Here is a 17312-nt window from a genome sequence, read left to right on the forward strand (position 1 = left end):
TTTTACTATTATGGTTTAATTTTCTCTCGAGAGTATTTGACACTCGGGGAAACACATTTCCCTTTCAGCCCACTTTTTGCGAAACTGAAATTAAGAACAAGCCTGTAGAAATTTTGTGTATATTTGTTAGAGTGGGGCTATGGCTCTCTGGGGTATTAAATCAGTGTCTGGAAAATAAACACCAATGCGGGGATGAGGTCCAGAGGGGAAAAAACCCAACGTACCTGTGGAGATAATGTTTTTTATCCCCAATCGGCCGACTAATTATTTCGAATCAAATAAAACTCGGCGCAGAAATAAAATTACGATATGTTCTTTAATGCGTGACATCCAAATTGCAAGTGTGGCTTGCCTGCCCTTTACATTGCCGCTCCGATCGCTAAGCGCAGCTTCGCTCGGCCGACGTCGGTAGGCAGACGCAAAGCGGAGATAGCGAAGAGCGAGCTGGCAGAGAGCGTTTAGCAGGGCAAGCAAGCGCAGAGCCTTAACAAACAAATGAGTGACATAGACATAAGTAACAAACAAAATAAGCGGCTGAGGGCCAAGAATTAGGTGCTATTTGGCAAGCAGCTAATCGGCTGGGTTCTGCTCCGAACAGTACCATTAAATTGATGACACCATACGGCGGGTGGGTGAGTAATGCCCCCTTTGCAGCCCCAGGGGAGTGCACAACTGTTTTTTTTATTTTTGTTTGGATCGGTGGGCGTCAGACATTGCGCTTTATAGATATCAGAGCTTGTAGCATTGCTTGATCTGATGGAAGTGCATAGGCATAGGTCCCTACAAAGTCCACTCTAGATTTTTCAACGAAATTTTATCAAACAGATAAGAAATAATGATTTTTGAATTATATATGGTAATATGTATATAGGTACCATAATCTATTCACATCAGATCAACAGATATAGATGGTTTGTCTCTTTACACGAAACTTTGTATCTCGGCTTAAAGATATTTTGGGAATCATCTGTGATGCCATGAAAACGATTGCTAGTACGTATAATTTAGCTAAAATTCAGCTAAAAACTATATCTATGATTGCCCTTGCCATTACCACTTAGGATTCCGAAGAAAGCACTTTCGGGGTTTTCGATTATCTAAATTTAAAATCTTTGCTCTCTGTATTTCTGTACTGGTTTTTATTACAAGGCTTGAGTGTACTGGGATTTTATATTGTTTTTTGGCTTGAGCAATTTTGAGTGTGTTTTATATCCCAAATACCGTGAGAGGAAAATGTGAAAAAATTCTTCTATACATAGGATGTGTTCCAATCTTTCCTGCTCCATTTCACAGCATCTACAGGAGTGTATCTCCTACCAGTTTCAATTTCTTGCAGTGACAGTGCGATGTTCTTCAATGGCTTTCAAGGGATCATAGCCACAGTCAGTATTTCTTAATTCCTGCCTGCATATATGTATTTCATAAGAAATTACAGTGCTGAAAGAATCTTTCCAATGTGTAATGTTTTTTTTATTATTGACCTACTTTGATAACGAGCATATCATGCAATCATGCAGGCATTCAAATTGTGAAAACCCGGCACATGTGGCTCGGAGAAGTCGCCAAGCGAAATCCACTGGCTCTATGTGGTTTCAGTCTCTCTCTCTCTCTCGTTTGCTTTCCCTAGCACCTTTCTATAGCTTACAGTCGATCTCGATGTCTTAATCTCTAATCCTCGATCGCTTGCTAGTAGCTGATCAGTCATCTTTTGGTCATTACATATGAACCTTAAATAGAACCCATTTGATAGCATAATCAGCATGTACCGCAGTGTATATAAATCATGCCCAGAGCTCAGTGTTTGACTAATCAATTCAGACACTAATGGCGGAGTCTGTGGCTGGAAAAGCAAAACAAGTTCCAGAGATTGATTCCGACAGCTATACTAGAAGCAAAAAGCCAGCGCCGCACTGGCACTTTAGCCTCATGAAAACCGATTAAGAGGTTGGAGGCAATGCTCCATAATCATACAATACATTTACATTAGAATACTTTATTATCAATCAGGTTTTTGTAGTTTAATATTATTATTGAACTACAATTGTCATTGCGCAGCCTTTCGAGGGGATACGCACGGATTTTCGCTTTGAATAGAATCGGTATTGGTGGTATTGGGGGATACAACTGATATAGAACGGAAAACTGGAAATTGATTAAGCATTTGCCTATAATTTGGGCAGACCAGCCGATATGGAGCTCTCGATGCCGCAATGATCCTGGCCGCGGAGAATACGGAAGAAACCGTTGTCGCCCCAGTCGGTGTTCCACGAGTTGCCAATCAGCCAGTAGGGCACCTTGGACTCACCCCAAACGCCCCAGCCAAGGATGCGTATGGCATGGCCGCCCAGCTCCTTGCCATGCTCATGCTGATACACGCCGCTCTTGTACAGAATCAGATCTTCGTAGACGGTAAAGGCTCCCTCGACGGGGCCATTGGTCATGATCTCCTGCTGAATTTCGGCCACATTTCTGCGCACCGAATACGACTTGGAGCCGAAGTTCTTGTCCTTGGCATACTCCACGCTGTAGCTGGTCTGGCACTTGTGCTGGCAGCTTGGCGTATTGTCATGAGAGCAGGGCGGACGAGTGCCGTTCACATGATGTTCACACGGTGCTATCTCGTACGGCCGGCAGCCCTACAATTAATAGAATTGACAAATACATTTCAAGCGGGGAAACGAGAGGACAAGATGAAATGAGCACAAACCTGAGTGGAGCCATAGGGTCCGCCACTGACGATACCCTTGCGCGTCCAGTAGCTCCAAGCGGCGCCAGGGAAGCCGCCATTGCAGCCAAAGCCGCAGATGTGGCAGCAGGACACCAAATCATCGGCCGAGAAGTGAAAGTTCACTTTGCCTTTGGAATGAATGCACACCTTTAAAAAAACAAGATAGCGAATTCAGCAAAAGGGGTGCAAACAAAGAGTCGAGAAGCAGCAGCAGCAGCAGCAGAGCGCAACACAAAAAGCCGACTATCGAATCGATAAGCGTATGGTCAGGGTATCAGATAAGCAACCACCACCACCTGCCGCCGCCTGCGTTACAGTCTCTTGTCTGCCTGTACGCGACTTACGCGATCCGACATGGCTTCAACGGCGCCAAAGGCCCAGCAGGAGCCACACGAGCCCTGGTCACGAATCTCCCCAATAGTGGGGCAATTTGGCCAGGCCTTTCGGGCATCAAACTCCTCAGGAATATCAACGCCATCGTCCGCATAGAGATCGCCCAAAACAATACGCTTCTCGGGCAAAGCAAACTTGTGGGCATCGGGATGCACGCCCATCAGGCCTCGGATGTACTCCTCCGACACGGATTCTTTAAAATTACGGCCAACCTGTAGGGTAAATAACACGATTACTAGTGCCACACGTCACAAAGGAAAAATCTGGCGTTTTGCGTCTTACCTGCCAAGTCGTTGCCTTGCTGCGTACCAGCTCGATGAATTCATCGGATAGCATGGAAGGCCCCTCCGTGGCGGAGACAGCCACCGCCATGGTCATGGCCAAAAGCAGAAGATTCATTTTTCTGCTTTATTCCCAGCGAAAATGACGCTGACAAAGCAAAATTTCACACACAAAAGAGAACGAAAAAATTGGAAAATGACGCCGCGGATTAGGTGATTGACTCTGATAATACTGGCAGAGCCGGTCGCATCAGCAGCCTGCAGGGTTTCTTGAAAACTGTGTGAAAATCAGTTGAAAACTGAGTCTTTATGGTCTGTTTTTGTTCAATTTTTTTTGGTGTGACGCGAACTTATCGATAGAATATACCGCCAGACCCTCAGAAATATCGAGTTTAGTACACTTAAGTCTCTATTTAAACAGTTCCACGACTTGATTTAGATGGCGGGAAATATTACTGATTGTAAATTCTTCTTGTAGATCCATGCCATCTTTCCTCTGAACTTAAAAATAAACCACGACAAAACAAATGATTAAATTTATTTTTTTCGGTGTAATATTAACATACCCATTAATTGTTATCCGTCAAGGATTGGAAATTTGGTGCGTTTTGATATTCCGTCTAATGTTACTAGCTAACTAGAACCCTCAGCCCTGCCCCCAAGCTCTTATCCGATTGACAAATCACTTTCCCACAAGACTGATACATTTTAAAGACGCCTTTTATTGTATTGTGCATTAAAAAAGGTTTAAACAAAAAATATCTACAAAAATGTAAATTGTGTACATGGTCTCTACACGGTAACTACATGTTTGGTACATATGAACAACCTTTTTATGGAGTATGGACATTTGTATACCCTACTTCATTAATTTAATATTAAGATACTGTTATCCAAACTGTTTTTAAAACGTAATTAATAAATACATTTTCTTAGATTGATGTGTTAGACATATTCATGCATATTATTAGTGTCTTTTATATATATGTACATATCTCGATACCGATACCTATTCTTGGTTTCTATTAACAATGGAATTAATTGGTACTTTAAACTTACTTAAATTCTAAGATATCCCTACACGTAGGGATTCCAATTACTGCCATCCTCCGGCTTGAGATTATTGGTAATCAGCAAAATGACATCAATGATCCACCAGACACCCACACCGCCCATTGTCAGCAGTTTGCCCACAGCCGTGCCTGTCTGTCCCAGGCAGAAGCGATCCATGCCAAGGAATCCCAGCAGCATGCTGTAGATGAGCGTAGTGACGAAATAGTGATCAGTGTAGCGGACACAGGGCACACCCTCGCGGAAGAAGGTGCGGTCGCCGTAGCAATCGATGTCCGAGTAGACGGTGCACTGGACCTTCGTGTGCTCCACAGCTTCGTAGGAGGAGCCGCCGAAGCGCAGGCAGCCGTAGCCCTTCTCTATCCTGGCTGTGATATTGTCCCTATGATCTATGGGATCCTTGCACTCGAGAAAGTCACGGGGTAGAAAGGAGCACATCACATTCGGCCCCAATGGGTGGAATGCCGAGTTTGAGCTGGAGGACGACGATCCTGATGAGGAGCTAGAGCCAAGTTGGGCCTGTACGGGGACCACTGACTGCACGGCCGTGCCGGAGACCACCGTTTGCGGCTGTTCCTTGTCGCTGCGTGCCTGTATGGCGTCGGTGGTTTGATTTGTTATTAGAAACGAGACCAAAATCCCGTATAAAACAACTCTGTCCTGCATCTTGTCCACGCGGGTTTTGAAAGGTTGAAGTTGCCAAGTCAAATTGTCGTTTGGTGCAGCTAACTAACGTTTCTTTTATAGTTATAAATATGTTTTTTAATAAAGATAGTAAAGATGAATTTGTAGTTTGTTCAAAAAGTCTAGTGATGAGTGTTCTAATTTGCAATCAGCTGTGCAATGCGGCGGGTACTGCCACATCGCTGTACTTGGCAAAAAACTCCCACCGTATTTAACGAGCGCTGTGCGATGTATCGTAGGTGTGGTATCGATATATTTGAATCACGATTTGAACCAGTAGTCGCACTTACCCAGCAAAAAAATTGTACCTTAAACTTTAAAGTTAAAGTAAATAAAATTATTTTATTCATTATTGTTGGCACTGCTTTCGGATCTAGCGTATAACAAACTGATTTGGTCAAGCTATCATAGTGTCTTTAAGGACACAATAGACACCACACACAATAATACATAAATAAGACAAAAAATATGGTTTTATATACCATATACCACACATATATTTATTATATCATGTATTATTTTCCCAGCAGCAGCAGAACAGAAAATACGACAACCGTAGGACTTAAATCATCGTGATACTTTGGATGAACTTTCAAGAAAATCGCTCGTGATACCAATGGAAAACTCGACGTTGCGATTCAAAATTTGCGTATCTCGCAAAAGCAGAAAAAGTAACAGCTTTTATTTCAATAAAAAAAAGAACATTTGCCATATTTCGATCGAAAACACACACCCAACACATGTGATTGAAACAATGATTGAAAATTGTATTGAATGGTTTCCAATATAATTGGAATATTGCATATCATATATCCATATAAACTTATTTTTTTCTGTGGTTGGGGTACCCTTTTACACAGGGTTAAATATGTCGCATATTAACGAAGCCAGTTTGAAAATCAACCAACCAATGAAAATCGTCAAAAATGTTCGACAAACCGATATATCTATAAAAAAAAAAAAATGCATTTGCTGCTACGTAAAAATTATTACGCAACCACTTACGTTTTCTTACGTGTTATGTTGCTGGCAGCATTCAATTTGTATGAGGCAGACTCATGTGCCGTGAAATCAAGCAGCATTGTTCCCCAACATTGCGCGGATTGAGCAACATTTTGCATACCCTGGGAAATGGATTTTATGGAACTGAGAAAATTTTTGTCATCTAATGCACCAATATAGGCTAAAACTATTCAGTCTCTGTTCAAAAGGTATTTCAACGTTATTTTGAAGGTTTTGGTCTTCTTACAGAAACCAAGAATGGGTATCGGGATCGAGATATATTTACAAGACCCTAATCATATGCATTAATATGTCTAAAACATAACAATCTGAGATAGTTTTTTAACTAATTACGTTTTAAAACAGTTTCTTCATATATTAACCAAATAGGGTATACCTATGCCCAAACTCCGATTGACGTGACATTCCATACTCACGTTACCATTGTTTTTTGTTGACCTTTTTTGTTTAAACCTTGTTTTCAACACTATACAATAAAAGGGAGTACTTAAAAGTAGTCAATCAGGTAGAAAATTTATTCATTAATGGCCTAAAATTATGTTGGTAGAGCTAAAGGTTTTAGTTAGTCAGAATTATTCAACGGAATAAAGAAATTGAGCAATGGGAACGATTTTTCTCTTACGTTTTATTACTTTTTATTACGTTTCATTTGTTTGACCATTCTCGCTAAAACCTTTTTTTACGCAAAATCCAACAAAAGCAAGTATTAAAAATAAGCCAGTTAAGTAGAAAATTGATTCATTAATCGTATTAAATTATGTGGGGATAGATAAAGGCCCGGTTGACAACATTTAAATCCTTGTCGCTCACATTCAAAAAAGTTCGATTTGGCGCGCACCACTCGGTATATTTTTCAAATGAGACCATATATTTCGGTGCTGTTCTGAGGGTCATACTGTAGAAATACTGGTTTTCGCCGCGCTCCCATGTGGTGTTTTTTAGTGCTAAATGGTATTTTTGTCATTTATTAATTTCATTTTCAATGCTATATAGAAATCCAATAAATGCAAGTATTTCGAATACGCCAATCATGTATAGAATGGATTCATCAATCGTACAAAATTGAGTGGGCATGGGTAAATGTTCTATATAGATATTATTATTCAACGGAACAAAGAATTGGTCGTTTTTTGAATCGAATTTGAGTTCGCTGCAGTTCGCTTTAGCAACAATGAGTCCCATTCCATACACAATGTTGCGGCAACATTTCCTTGAAAACCGTATTTTAGTCAAAATAAAATACATAAAGGTAATTAAAAGGAGCAATCTTGTAAAAAATGTATTTATCTATGCGATAAAGCTAAGTGGGAAAATCTATATAGCTTGGCAATACCCGATTCGCCGCAGTTTCGCTTTAGTAACAATGAGTCCCATTCCATACACAAACATGTTGCTAATTCCATGCACACATACCCTGGGGGAAATGAATGTTATAGAATTGTGAATACGTTTGTCTTCCAAGGCTCAGTAGGTATCAGGATCGACATAAATATATGCAAGATACTAATAAGGTACTTGAATATGTCTAAAGAATAAATAAATTACGTTTGATCTTCATACAAAATTAGCGAAATAGGGTGTACAAAGGCTATACACGCATCACGTCTTCAAATACCAGCAACATTGCGACTCTTTTTTTTGTTGAACTTTTTCGTTTAACCCTGTTTTCACAATAAATACAATAAAAGCAAGGATTAAAAACTATCCAATCTTGTAGAAAACTTATTCATCAATGGGATAAAACTATGTGGGCATTGCTGAGAGATTTAGTTAGTCAGCATTATTCAATGGAATATCAAAATTGAGCAATTTCCTTTTTCGTTTGTTTTGATTGCCCTATTTCGCTACTTGTTTTTTGTTCGACTTATTTCGCTAAAACCTCTTTTTACGCAAAATTCAATAAAAGCAAGTGTTTAAAATAAACCAGTCAAGTTGAGAATAGTTTAATTAATCGGATAAAATGATTCGGGCATAAATAAATGTGCTATATAGCTAGTAATATTCCACGGAAGTTTAAAAACGAGGAATATGTAAAATAGAACATGAATTCGTCAGTACAATTACGGTATATTTTTCAAATGAGACGGTATATTTTGGTATATTTCTGAGGGTCGGACGGTATATTTTATCGAAAAGTCCAGTAAAGAACGGTACTGCTGTTTGAAAAATTTCAGCTGTATATCTTATAAATAAAGAGATTAGCAGACGTACATGGTTATATTTTAATATATATATTTAATTTTGTTTTTAAAACGTTTATCATATTTCAGCTCTTTCTGCTGCACCTTGACGACATCCTGCCGCAGGCGTTGAAGCTACAGCCGCGCAACAATAACCAGCCGACTGGCTGCTCCACAATCATTGTCAACCAAAAGAATTGCGTAGGTAAAGCCTAGAGGAGCCCCAGAAGATTGCTTTAATACAGTGCAACGTCTCGTTTATAGCGACTGTTGGGTCACACCGAGGATGCCCTGACGGAATCCCTCAATCATTACTATTTTGTTGACGCGCACATCATCAGCGACAAGCCGCAGGGCAAATACAATGTCAAGGAGGAGCACTTTATGTCCCTGTGCTATGCCGGACACTTGCCCGGCTACACCATGAATCAGAATTATCATGGCCTGGTCTTCAGCATCAATACGATCAGTGCGGAGCTGTTGCGCAGTGGCAAGACACGTGAGTGTACTTCCCATTTCCCTTTCGATGGGATAAGACCCCTTTAATGAGGGTTGGCTTTAATGCTTTTTAGCGAGACACTTCTTGACACGAGCCCTGCTGGCCACCAGCAATGTGGACGATGCTTTTAGGGTGCTCAAGGACGCAGGTGTGGGAGCAGCCGATGCCTGCTCCATTAACTTTACCTTCTTGGCGTGAGTATCAAAGGGACTTTGGTCAACGGTCAACAGTCTGCAGTTTTCTTGTTCCTTGATTTCACAGCGATCCCCGCCAGATGTTCTATAATGTGGAGATGGCGCCTTCGCCAGACCGTAAGAATGAGTCGCTTTTGAACATCAAGGAGATACCCTTGGGCAATCATAACTACCATGTGAATCAGTGAGTACCAGAGATCTACCAGTAGTCATTAGCGCAGCTTGAGTAATTCTCGATTCGATCCTAGATTCGATCGCATACGCCAGGATCAGGCCAACGCTCTGATGGTCGACTCCAGCGTATCGCGAATGCAGGCGCTCGGCACCTACAAGCCGCCATCGAGCGAGCAGGATGTGCGCCATATGCTGGGCGATGTCTCTGGGGGAATGTATTGCGTGTGGCGCGAGAATGGCAGCTGTGATGAGGTGGTCAAAACCATTGCCGTTGGCATTTTCGATCTCACCGCTAGGACCATGTCGCTCTATTCGGACAATCCCAGTCAGACGGAGCCTCACTGCAGGTTGCCTCTGCTCTTCAAGTAGCTTTAATGCACACCCCCCGCCTCCCCCCTTTGTTGGACGCAGATTTTACTCGTATGTTTAATAAACATAATCAAATGGCAGTTTGAGCTTGATCCAAAATTTTGTTGGGTCGTTAGCTAATCTAAAACCTCTCACTCTTCAAAATAAAACTGTGAAATTTGAGTGAGCCAAGATGTTAGTACAGAGGGGCATGTGCATGTGGATAATTTCCCCACACATCCTTTGTGTGGTGTGATTCCAGGTGCCCATCTACCTGGGGGCCATGGAGCCCCTGGTTAGCTGCAGCGAAAATGACAAAATGGGAATGTGCGGATCGTCGAGCTGGTCGACGCTGAGTTCTTCAAACGGATTGTCGACTGGGTTGCGGGGCTGGATGGTGGGGAATTTCTGTTGAATAAATAATAATACGAGTAGTACCTAAAACAAATCCTTAAAGTGCACCAATATCGTTGCCTAGATTCTTAGTTTATTTGGCTCGTGCGTAGGCTCGTGTGTTAATGTCGTTTTATTGAATATGCTATGTTTTGTTTACCGAGAGTTTGATATGTATTACGTATCGTGTCCGAACAGGGGCAGTGCAGTGATCAAACTGCATAGCCAGGGCCCTTCTATGCTATGTCACTTGCATAGCTCGGCGAAGAAGCTCTCCAGGCCGCGCGCCTTCTCCCACTTGCCATCGATGAGTGCCTTCTGGTGGACCACCATCAGGGCGCGGATGCAGTCGACCATCAGGAGATCAAAGTCGTTGCAGAGGAGACTCACAATTTGGGCGTAGCTAGCTGTGGCCGGGCTGGGGGGCCGGGTCACACAGCCTATGAGAATGCGTAGCAGCTGCTCCTTGTGGTCGGGCAGGCAGTCGGTGATCAGCAGTTTCAGTCGACGGATGTGGAAAAAGTCGGCGACGAAATTGACTCCGTCTAGTTTAGCCATCAACTCGGCAATTAACTCACTACGGTCGTCGGGGGTGAGATCCTCACCGCGCCCAGCTTGCCACTTTCTCTTGCGATGATGACCGTTCATTCTGATAGAACATTGGGATTCTCACTGATTCTGATTTTCAGACAATAAATACGTACGTATGTGCACTAATTGAAGAAAGTAATTCGAATTACTGTGCTATTTGTTCACTTTTCACTTCTTTTTGGATTGGTCTTCGGCAGAATCCACGCACGCGTTGCTTTTTTCTGGGAGGCTGCGAACCATACAGTTCGAAATTACTACTGAAAATACAGGCGAACTTAGGCGTTTTATTGTAACTTATTTCTAGCTTCACAATTTTTACACAGAACACTCACTGAACTGACTATTAATTGCCAGATTTGTTGACCATATCTGAACAAATGTTTGGCCTATTCCGATTGACAAAGCCGGCGAAAACGATATATTTTCTGTCCCCGCATTGGCAGCACTGGCTTTATAAAGGTAACCTTTGCGGCTTCCTAGCTTCATTTTTTAGCACCAGGAGTTTCGTTACTTTTGTCGCTTTCTGTGTAGTTGGAATCAAACACATGTTCTTCAGGGAAAAAGAAAAGATCGCTGATGATGAACAGTGGTTAAGTTGAGTGGTTACTATTTGAATAAATACAATTTTATGGGCGGCTTGTTATTTTCAAAATAAAGGCATGTAACCGCCGGATTTTATCAGACTATCGCACAAAAGTACCGATGTTCGCAGCTTCCTGTACATCGATAAGTAGAATCAAAAGTCGCGGATATATTTGATCTTACGTCCTGAGCCAACAGAAAAATAGTATCGACTCGGCCAAATCTGAGAAAAATATTCATGTTAATATGTTCGCCCAGCCAAAAAATATCAGACATATAAGTCGATATATATCAAAAAATTGATACATCATACATATTTAACAACCATCCCTAGAATACTGAACTCTACCTGCGGTGACCGCTCTCAAATCATTTATTCCAATGGATTGGATCTAAATCCTTTTCGCTCATTCACTTTCAAACAATTTCTATTTGGCGCACACCACTTGCATCCAATCGATAGTATTGATGGTCGAATTGCTTTCTTCGAAACGGTTGTTGGCTCTTTTTGCGCTCTCATTAAATCAGTTAAGGTTCTCTTTTTCGCTCTATTTAAATCGAGTATGAATCGGTAGCAACCGGTCCCAACCATTGAAAATTCAAATTCAAGAGCTGAAGCTGCTTTAAAATGAACCAGTCTTGTGGGAAAATGATTCGTCAATCGGATTAAAGTTTCTGGGCAAGGCTGAGGGTTCTAGTTAGCTAGTAACATTACCCGAAATATCAAAAACGAGAAATATTTATGAGGGACCTATCGATAAGTCCACGTTCCGCCATTTTGACGCGTCCATCGCTACTGCGCAGCTGCAGCGCCGACTGCAGGCTGCTTTTCCTATAAAAAGGCCGACAAGAGCTGTTTTCTCATACATATATGTATGTATATATTTTTTTCCTAATACTGGCACTGTTTCTATTGACTAAACTGAATCTTCTTCAGATGTCTTTCAATTAAAAATTTATTAAATTTACATGGGAAAAAAAAAACATGAATTGCGAATGGCATGTTTTTTCGATGAAAAAAAAAAATGTTCTACCGATTTTTCGTTCAACATATTTTCACAAAAAGTTGCGGAGGTGCTGCGGAGGAGTTGCCTCCGTCGCAGATACGGTCGTGACGGACGTCTATAATCAGGAGGTCTTTGTTTTTATATTGAGAAAATGCATGTGTAATCCTTAAGCTAGAAAGTTGTACATTGCGAATCTCGTGGATGAAACAAACGGTTTATTCTTCTGCGTACATATTCATAATTTGTTTGTTTTTCCTGATTTCTGGAGGATTCGACTCATTCAACTTTAACAGTTGAGGCACGTCCACCGCGCCTTCATATAGATTTTAAAAAATGTATTTACGTTTTTTTTTTACTTTAACTTATTCAACTTTGACAGCTCTTTGAGTTTGGTGGGGCAGCATTTCTGGTCAAAAGACCAGTCCAACGCCTTCCTCTTCGAGGAGGACGTGCGGCAGCTGGCCGTCGGCTGGACCCACAATGCGGCGCTGCTCCGCAACAACGAGATCCTCATGTGGGGCCGCAACTGCTACGGACAGCTGGGCACGGGCTCGATCAGCGAGCAGCAGGCGGTGCCCCAGCCACTGAGCCTCCGACTGCCCGACGGCCAGACGCCTGCTCGCGTGCACATGGGGGCAGAGCACGGCCTGCTGCGGACTACAGCCGGCGAGATCTACACCTGGGGCTGGAACGAGCACGGAAACTGTGGCAACAACAGTACAGAGAATGTGTAAGAATCTCCCTTCTGCCAGTGGATTGGCTTTAAATTCAATTTTCGATCAATTTCCAGATGCAGCCCTACACTCGTGGAAATTCCCGGGACGCGTGAAGTTGGCCGGAGCTGGCTCGGGATTCTGATACGCCATTTCCGAGTCGTCTGTTAATTAATTTTATAATAAATGTTAAAAATGCTTAAAAATACTAAACGGAATATCGAACGTAAGGTATTTGATGTCGGATCATGAGCAAAATTGTACGAATAATCAAACCCAAGCAGTTGGCGCTTTTTCTTCCATCGATAGTTGAAGAAACATCGATGTATCGATAGTAACAATGAAGTTTTTCAACCTTCAGTAGCTTTACTTGAACTCCGCGGAATTTTCGTTGCAAATACTATTTGCCATTTTTACAGTGAAAATAAAGTGCTTTGTTTTTCAAAAACTTAATCTTTTCCACAGAAAAAAGAAGGTAAATATGGTAAATGGTAGATTTTTATATATTTTATTCGAAATGTGCGGCTTGCCAGGCAATTAGTGGATGAATTTGAGGGCGCTTATGGTTTTTGAAGCCAACAAGTGCAAATGGCGATGGAGAATCATCAAAGTGCAATGAAATATTCGAAATATTTGCGGCACCGGCCTCTACACACTCGTGTTCCATGATAGATGCCTCAGAGCAGAGAACTATCTCCCTTAAATAATTGGCAGCACAGAAAAAGTCGCCCAAAGTGAGACATCGCTTCTTCTGCGCAAAATGCAATGGATTGGATTGATATTTCTTCGATCCGCAGAAGTCTCACTTTAAGACTTCTGTGGGCATGTGTATGCCGGCATTTTTCGTTCACCAATACACAAAAAGATTAACCAGTGCTGCCAATAGTTCATCCACTGATACACACACGCACACACAGCACTCAAGCCTCCACGACCTCTGACTGGGCAGCACTGTCGTGGTAGGCGTCTGTGTCGGGCAGTAATTCCGAGAAACTTCAGCGTGTATTAGTAGACCACTCCGCATAAATAAAATAAATTTCCCATAAATCAATTTTTTTTGTGCAACCGATCGCCATAAACAAACGAACAGACGACTGGGAGCCGATTACTTCCATTTCGCTCGAAGCAGTGAAGGTTCTCGTTCAGCGGTGTTTCTTTACAATAAACATTTTCATTTCTTTCTCGCACAAAAAGATGTCGGAGAATAGCTTCAACTCAAAGTATTTGGACGATGACGATGAGGACGATGCGATTGCTGCCTCTGAGGGTGTGTACCCATGAATCCTCTAAACTAAATATAATCCACGCGTTTGTCTCGCGCTTTAGGCAAAGTTTCGAGCCAGGTGGCCAAGCGCATCTGGCAGCCAACCATCGATGATACTACCCCTGGGGTCTGGGAGCCGCCCGCTCTAGCGGTGAGCGGGACCGCCTCGGACTTTATACACGAAGTGATGCGCTCTCTCTACGGCGACAACAGCAAGGATCCGGAGAACGGCTCCGCCCAGTACTTCAAGGCGGCCGAGAATTATGCGCTGTTTGGCGCCAACTACATGGGCTTGGAGGAGGACAAGAACAAAAAACCGCCGCCGGGCTTCGACCAAAGCTCCAGTCAGATTGCGGCTGGATCGGCCGGAGTATCCGGCCAAAGCTTCTCGGGGGTAAGTGGTGCTCTAGGCTTTCAATGAATTAGGAATCGATGATTCGTTGGCTAGAATATGCCCAATATGCCCTCCTTCTTAGCTGTTCTGAGGAAAACCCCAACTCTATCCGTATTTCAGGGACCCTCTTCATCCGGAATGGGCGGCATGGCAATGTCCCAGCAGCCGCAGCACAAGGCCGCGAATCAGCCAGGACCTGCAGCGCTGCTTCCACAGCAGCAGCAGCATCCGCGTCATCCTTCGCCAGCGACAGTGCCCAGGGTCATAGCCGAGGCAGCAGCTCTGGCTGGAGCTGGGGCTGGCATCGACATTGGCCTGCACGCCCATGGACATCTGCCCAGTGCCACGGAAATGGCCATCGGACACATTTACCAGGAGCTCATGGGCATGAATTTCAATCAGGCCAATATACAGCAGCAGCAGCAGCAACACCACCACCAGCAGCAGCAGCAGCACCACCACCACCACCAGCAGCAGCAGCAGCAGCACCACCACCAGCAGCAGCAGCAGCAGCAGCAGCAGGCGGCTCTGAAGCAGCAGCAGCAGGCGGCTCTGAAGCAGCAGGCGGCTTGTTATTTTCAAAATAAAGGCATGTAACCGCCGGATTTTATCAGACTATCGCACAAAAGTACCGATGTTCGCAGCTTCCTGTACATCGATAAGTAGAATCAAAAGTCGCGGATATATTTGATCTTACGTCCTGAGCCAACAGAAAAATAGTATCGACTCGGCCAAATCTGAGAAAAATATTCATGTTAATATGTTCGCCCAGCCAAAAAATATCAGACATATAAGTCGATATATATCAAAAAATTGATACATCATACATATTTAACAACCATCCCTAGAATACTGAACTCTACCTGCGGTGACCGCTCTCAAATCATTTATTCCAATGGATTGGATCTAAATCCTTTTCGCTCATTCACTTTCAAACAATTTCTATTTGGCGCACACCACTTGCATCCAATCGATAGTATTGATGGTCGAATTGCTTTCTTCGAAACGGTTGTTGGCTCTTTTTGCGCTCTCATTAAATCAGTTAAGGTTCTCTTTTTCGCTCTATTTAAATCGAGTATGAATCGGTAGCAACCGGTCCCAACCATTGAAAATTCAAATTCAAGAGCTGAAGCTGCTTTAAAATGAACCAGTCTTGTGGGAAAATGATTCGTCAATCGGATTAAAGTTTCTGGGCAAGGCTGAGGGTTCTAGTTAGCTAGTAACATTACCCGAAATATCAAAAACGAGAAATATTTATGAGGGACCTATCGATAAGTCCACGTTCCGCCATTTTGACGCGTCCATCGCTACTGCGCAGCTGCAGCGCCGACTGCAGGCTGCTTTTCCTATAAAAAGGCCGACAAGAGCTGTTTTCTCATACATATATGTATGTATATATTTTTTTCCTAATACTGGCACTGTTTCTATTGACTAAACTGAATCTTCTTCAGATGTCTTTCAATTAAAAATTTATTAAATTTACATGGGAAAAAAAAAACATGAATTGCGAATGGCATGTTTTTTCGATGAAAAAAAAAAATGTTCTACCGATTTTTCGTTCAACATATTTTCACAAAAAGTTGCGGAGGTGCTGCGGAGGAGTTGCCTCCGTCGCAGATACGGTCGTGACGGACGTCTATAATCAGGAGGTCTTTGTTTTTATATTGAGAAAATGCATGTGTAATCCTTAAGCTAGAAAGTTGTACATTGCGAATCTCGTGGATGAAACAAACGGTTTATTCTTCTGGGTACATATTCATAATTTGTTTGTTTTTCCTGATTTCTGGAGGATTCGACTCATTCAACTTTAACAGTTGAGGCACGTCCACCGCGCCTTCATATAGATTTAAAAAAATGTATTTACGTTTTTTTTTTACTTTAACTTATTCAACTTTGACAGCTCTTTGAGTTTGGTGGGGCAGCATTTCTGGTCAAAAGACCAGTCCAACGCCTTCCTCTTCGAGGAGGACGTGCGGCAGCTGGCCGTCGGCTGGACCCACAATGCGGCGCTGCTCCGCAACAACGAGATCCTCATGTGGGGCCGCAACTGCTACGGACAGCTGGGCACGGGCTCGATCAGCGAGCAGCAGGCGGTGCCCCAGCCACTGAGCCTCCGACTGCCCGACGGCCAGACGCCTGCTCGCGTGCACATGGGGGCAGAGCACGGCCTGCTGCGGACTACAGCCGGCGAGATCTACACCTGGGGCTGGAACGAGCACGGAAACTGTGGCAACAACAGTACAGAGAATGTGTAAGAATCTCCCTTCTGCCAGTGGATTGGCTTTAAATTCAATTTTCGATCAATTTCCAGATGCAGCCCTACACTCGTGGAAATTCCCGGGACGCGTGAAGTTGGCCGGAGCTGGCTCGGGATTCTGATACGCCATTTCCGAGTCGTCTGTTAATTAATTTTATAATAAATGTTAAAAATGCTTAAAAATACTAAACGGAATATCGAAATTAAGGTATTTGATGTCGGATCATGAGCAAAATTGTACGAATAATCAAACCCAAGCAGTTGGCGCTCTTTCTTCCATCGATAGTTGAAGAAACATCGATGTATCGATAGTAACAATGAAGTTTTTCAACCTTCAGCAGCTTTACTTGAACTCCGCGGAATTTTCGTTGCAAATACTATTTGCCATTTTTACAGTGAAAATAAAGTGCTTTGTTTTTCAAAAACTTAATCTTTTCCACAGAAAAAAGAAGGTAAATATGGTAAATGGTAGATTTTTATATATTTTATTCGAAATGTGCGGCTTGCCAGGCAATTAGTGGATGAATTTGAGGGCG

The 17312-nt window shown here is 42.8% G+C and overlaps 6 protein-coding genes across 6 annotated transcripts; 3 read left to right on the forward strand and 3 right to left on the reverse strand.

Moving 5' to 3' along the window:
* Positions 1-1989: 1989 nt before the first annotated feature.
* On the reverse strand, positions 1990-3721 carry LOC108164733 (cathepsin B). The gene is made up of 4 exons (XM_017300625.2): positions 3404-3721; positions 3073-3333; positions 2708-2875; positions 1990-2636 (listed from the first exon to the last, which is right to left on the reverse strand). Exons 1-4 carry the CDS (start codon positions 3518-3520, stop codon positions 2166-2168), a joined length of 1017 nt encoding a protein of 338 aa, XP_017156114.1. The 5' UTR covers positions 3521-3721; the 3' UTR covers positions 1990-2165.
* Positions 3722-4104: 383 nt separating this feature from the next.
* LOC108164870 (TM2 domain-containing protein CG11103) lies at positions 4105-5324 on the reverse strand. Its single transcript, XM_017300816.2, has one exon. The coding sequence runs from the start codon at positions 5137-5139 to the stop codon at positions 4480-4482; it is 660 nt and encodes a 219-aa protein (XP_017156305.1). The 5' UTR covers positions 5140-5324; the 3' UTR covers positions 4105-4479.
* Positions 5325-8444: 3120 nt separating this feature from the next.
* On the forward strand, positions 8445-9695 carry LOC117187013 (the record flags this gene model as incomplete). Its single annotated transcript, XM_033388614.1, has 5 exons — positions 8445-8561; positions 8625-8859; positions 8933-9053; positions 9121-9237; positions 9302-9695. Coding segments are annotated over 5 exons (885 nt in total), but the record flags the coding sequence as incomplete, so codon positions are not given.
* Positions 9696-10073: 378 nt separating this feature from the next.
* Positions 10074-10907, reverse strand: LOC117187462. The gene is made up of 2 exons (XM_033390189.1): positions 10673-10907; positions 10074-10617 (listed from the first exon to the last, which is right to left on the reverse strand). The coding sequence occupies exon 2, from the start codon at positions 10614-10616 to the stop codon at positions 10215-10217; it is 402 nt and encodes a 133-aa protein (XP_033246080.1). The 5' UTR covers position 10617; positions 10673-10907; the 3' UTR covers positions 10074-10214.
* A 1211-nt stretch (positions 10908-12118) lies between these two features.
* Positions 12119-13332, forward strand: LOC117187607 (RCC1 domain-containing protein 1-like). The gene is made up of 2 exons (XM_033390281.1): positions 12119-12878; positions 12939-13332. The coding sequence occupies exons 1-2, from the start codon at positions 12661-12663 to the stop codon at positions 13030-13032; spliced, it is 312 nt and encodes a 103-aa protein (XP_033246172.1). The 5' UTR covers positions 12119-12660; the 3' UTR covers positions 13033-13332.
* A 723-nt stretch (positions 13333-14055) lies between these two features.
* On the forward strand, positions 14056-16774 carry LOC117187023 (RCC1 and BTB domain-containing protein 2-like). The gene is made up of 3 exons (XM_033388657.1): positions 14056-14128; positions 14188-14519; positions 16442-16774. Exons 1-3 carry the CDS (start codon positions 14056-14058, stop codon positions 16772-16774), a joined length of 738 nt encoding a protein of 245 aa, XP_033244548.1.
* Positions 16775-17312: the final 538 nt, after the last annotated feature.

Source organism: Drosophila miranda, chromosome XL (assembly GCF_003369915.1).
Source record: "Drosophila miranda strain MSH22 chromosome XL, D.miranda_PacBio2.1, whole genome shotgun sequence".
NCBI lineage: Eukaryota > Metazoa > Arthropoda > Insecta > Diptera > Drosophilidae > Drosophila > Drosophila miranda.

Coding starts and splice junctions, on each gene's coding strand:
- LOC108164733 (XM_017300625.2), bottom strand. CDS start 3,520: ATGAATCTTCTGCTTTTGGCCATGACCATGGCGGTGGCTGTCTCCGCC. Junction 3,334..3,403: donor GCAAGGCAACGACTTGGCAG/GTAAGACGCAAA, acceptor TTTACCCTACAG/GTTGGCCGTAATTTTAAAGA. Junction 2,637..2,707: donor GACCCTATGGCTCCACTCAG/GTTTGTGCTCAT, acceptor TATTAATTGTAG/GGCTGCCGGCCGTACGAGAT.
- LOC108164870 (XM_017300816.2), bottom strand. CDS start 5,139: ATGCAGGACAGAGTTGTTTTATACGGGATTTTGGTCTCGTTTCTAATA.
- LOC117187462 (XM_033390189.1), bottom strand. CDS start 10,616: ATGAACGGTCATCATCGCAAGAGAAAGTGGCAAGCTGGGCGCGGTGAG.
- LOC117187607 (XM_033390281.1), top strand. CDS start 12,661: ATGTGGGGCCGCAACTGCTACGGACAGCTGGGCACGGGCTCGATCAGC. Junction 12,879..12,938: donor AACAACAGTACAGAGAATGT/GTAAGAATCTCC, acceptor ATCAATTTCCAG/ATGCAGCCCTACACTCGTGG.
- LOC117187023 (XM_033388657.1), top strand. CDS start 14,056: ATGTCGGAGAATAGCTTCAACTCAAAGTATTTGGACGATGACGATGAG. Junction 14,129..14,187: donor TGCGATTGCTGCCTCTGAGG/GTGTGTACCCAT, acceptor CTCGCGCTTTAG/GCAAAGTTTCGAGCCAGGTG. Junction 14,520..16,441: donor CCGGCCAAAGCTTCTCGGGG/GTAAGTGGTGCT, acceptor TTGGTGGGGCAG/CATTTCTGGTCAAAAGACCA.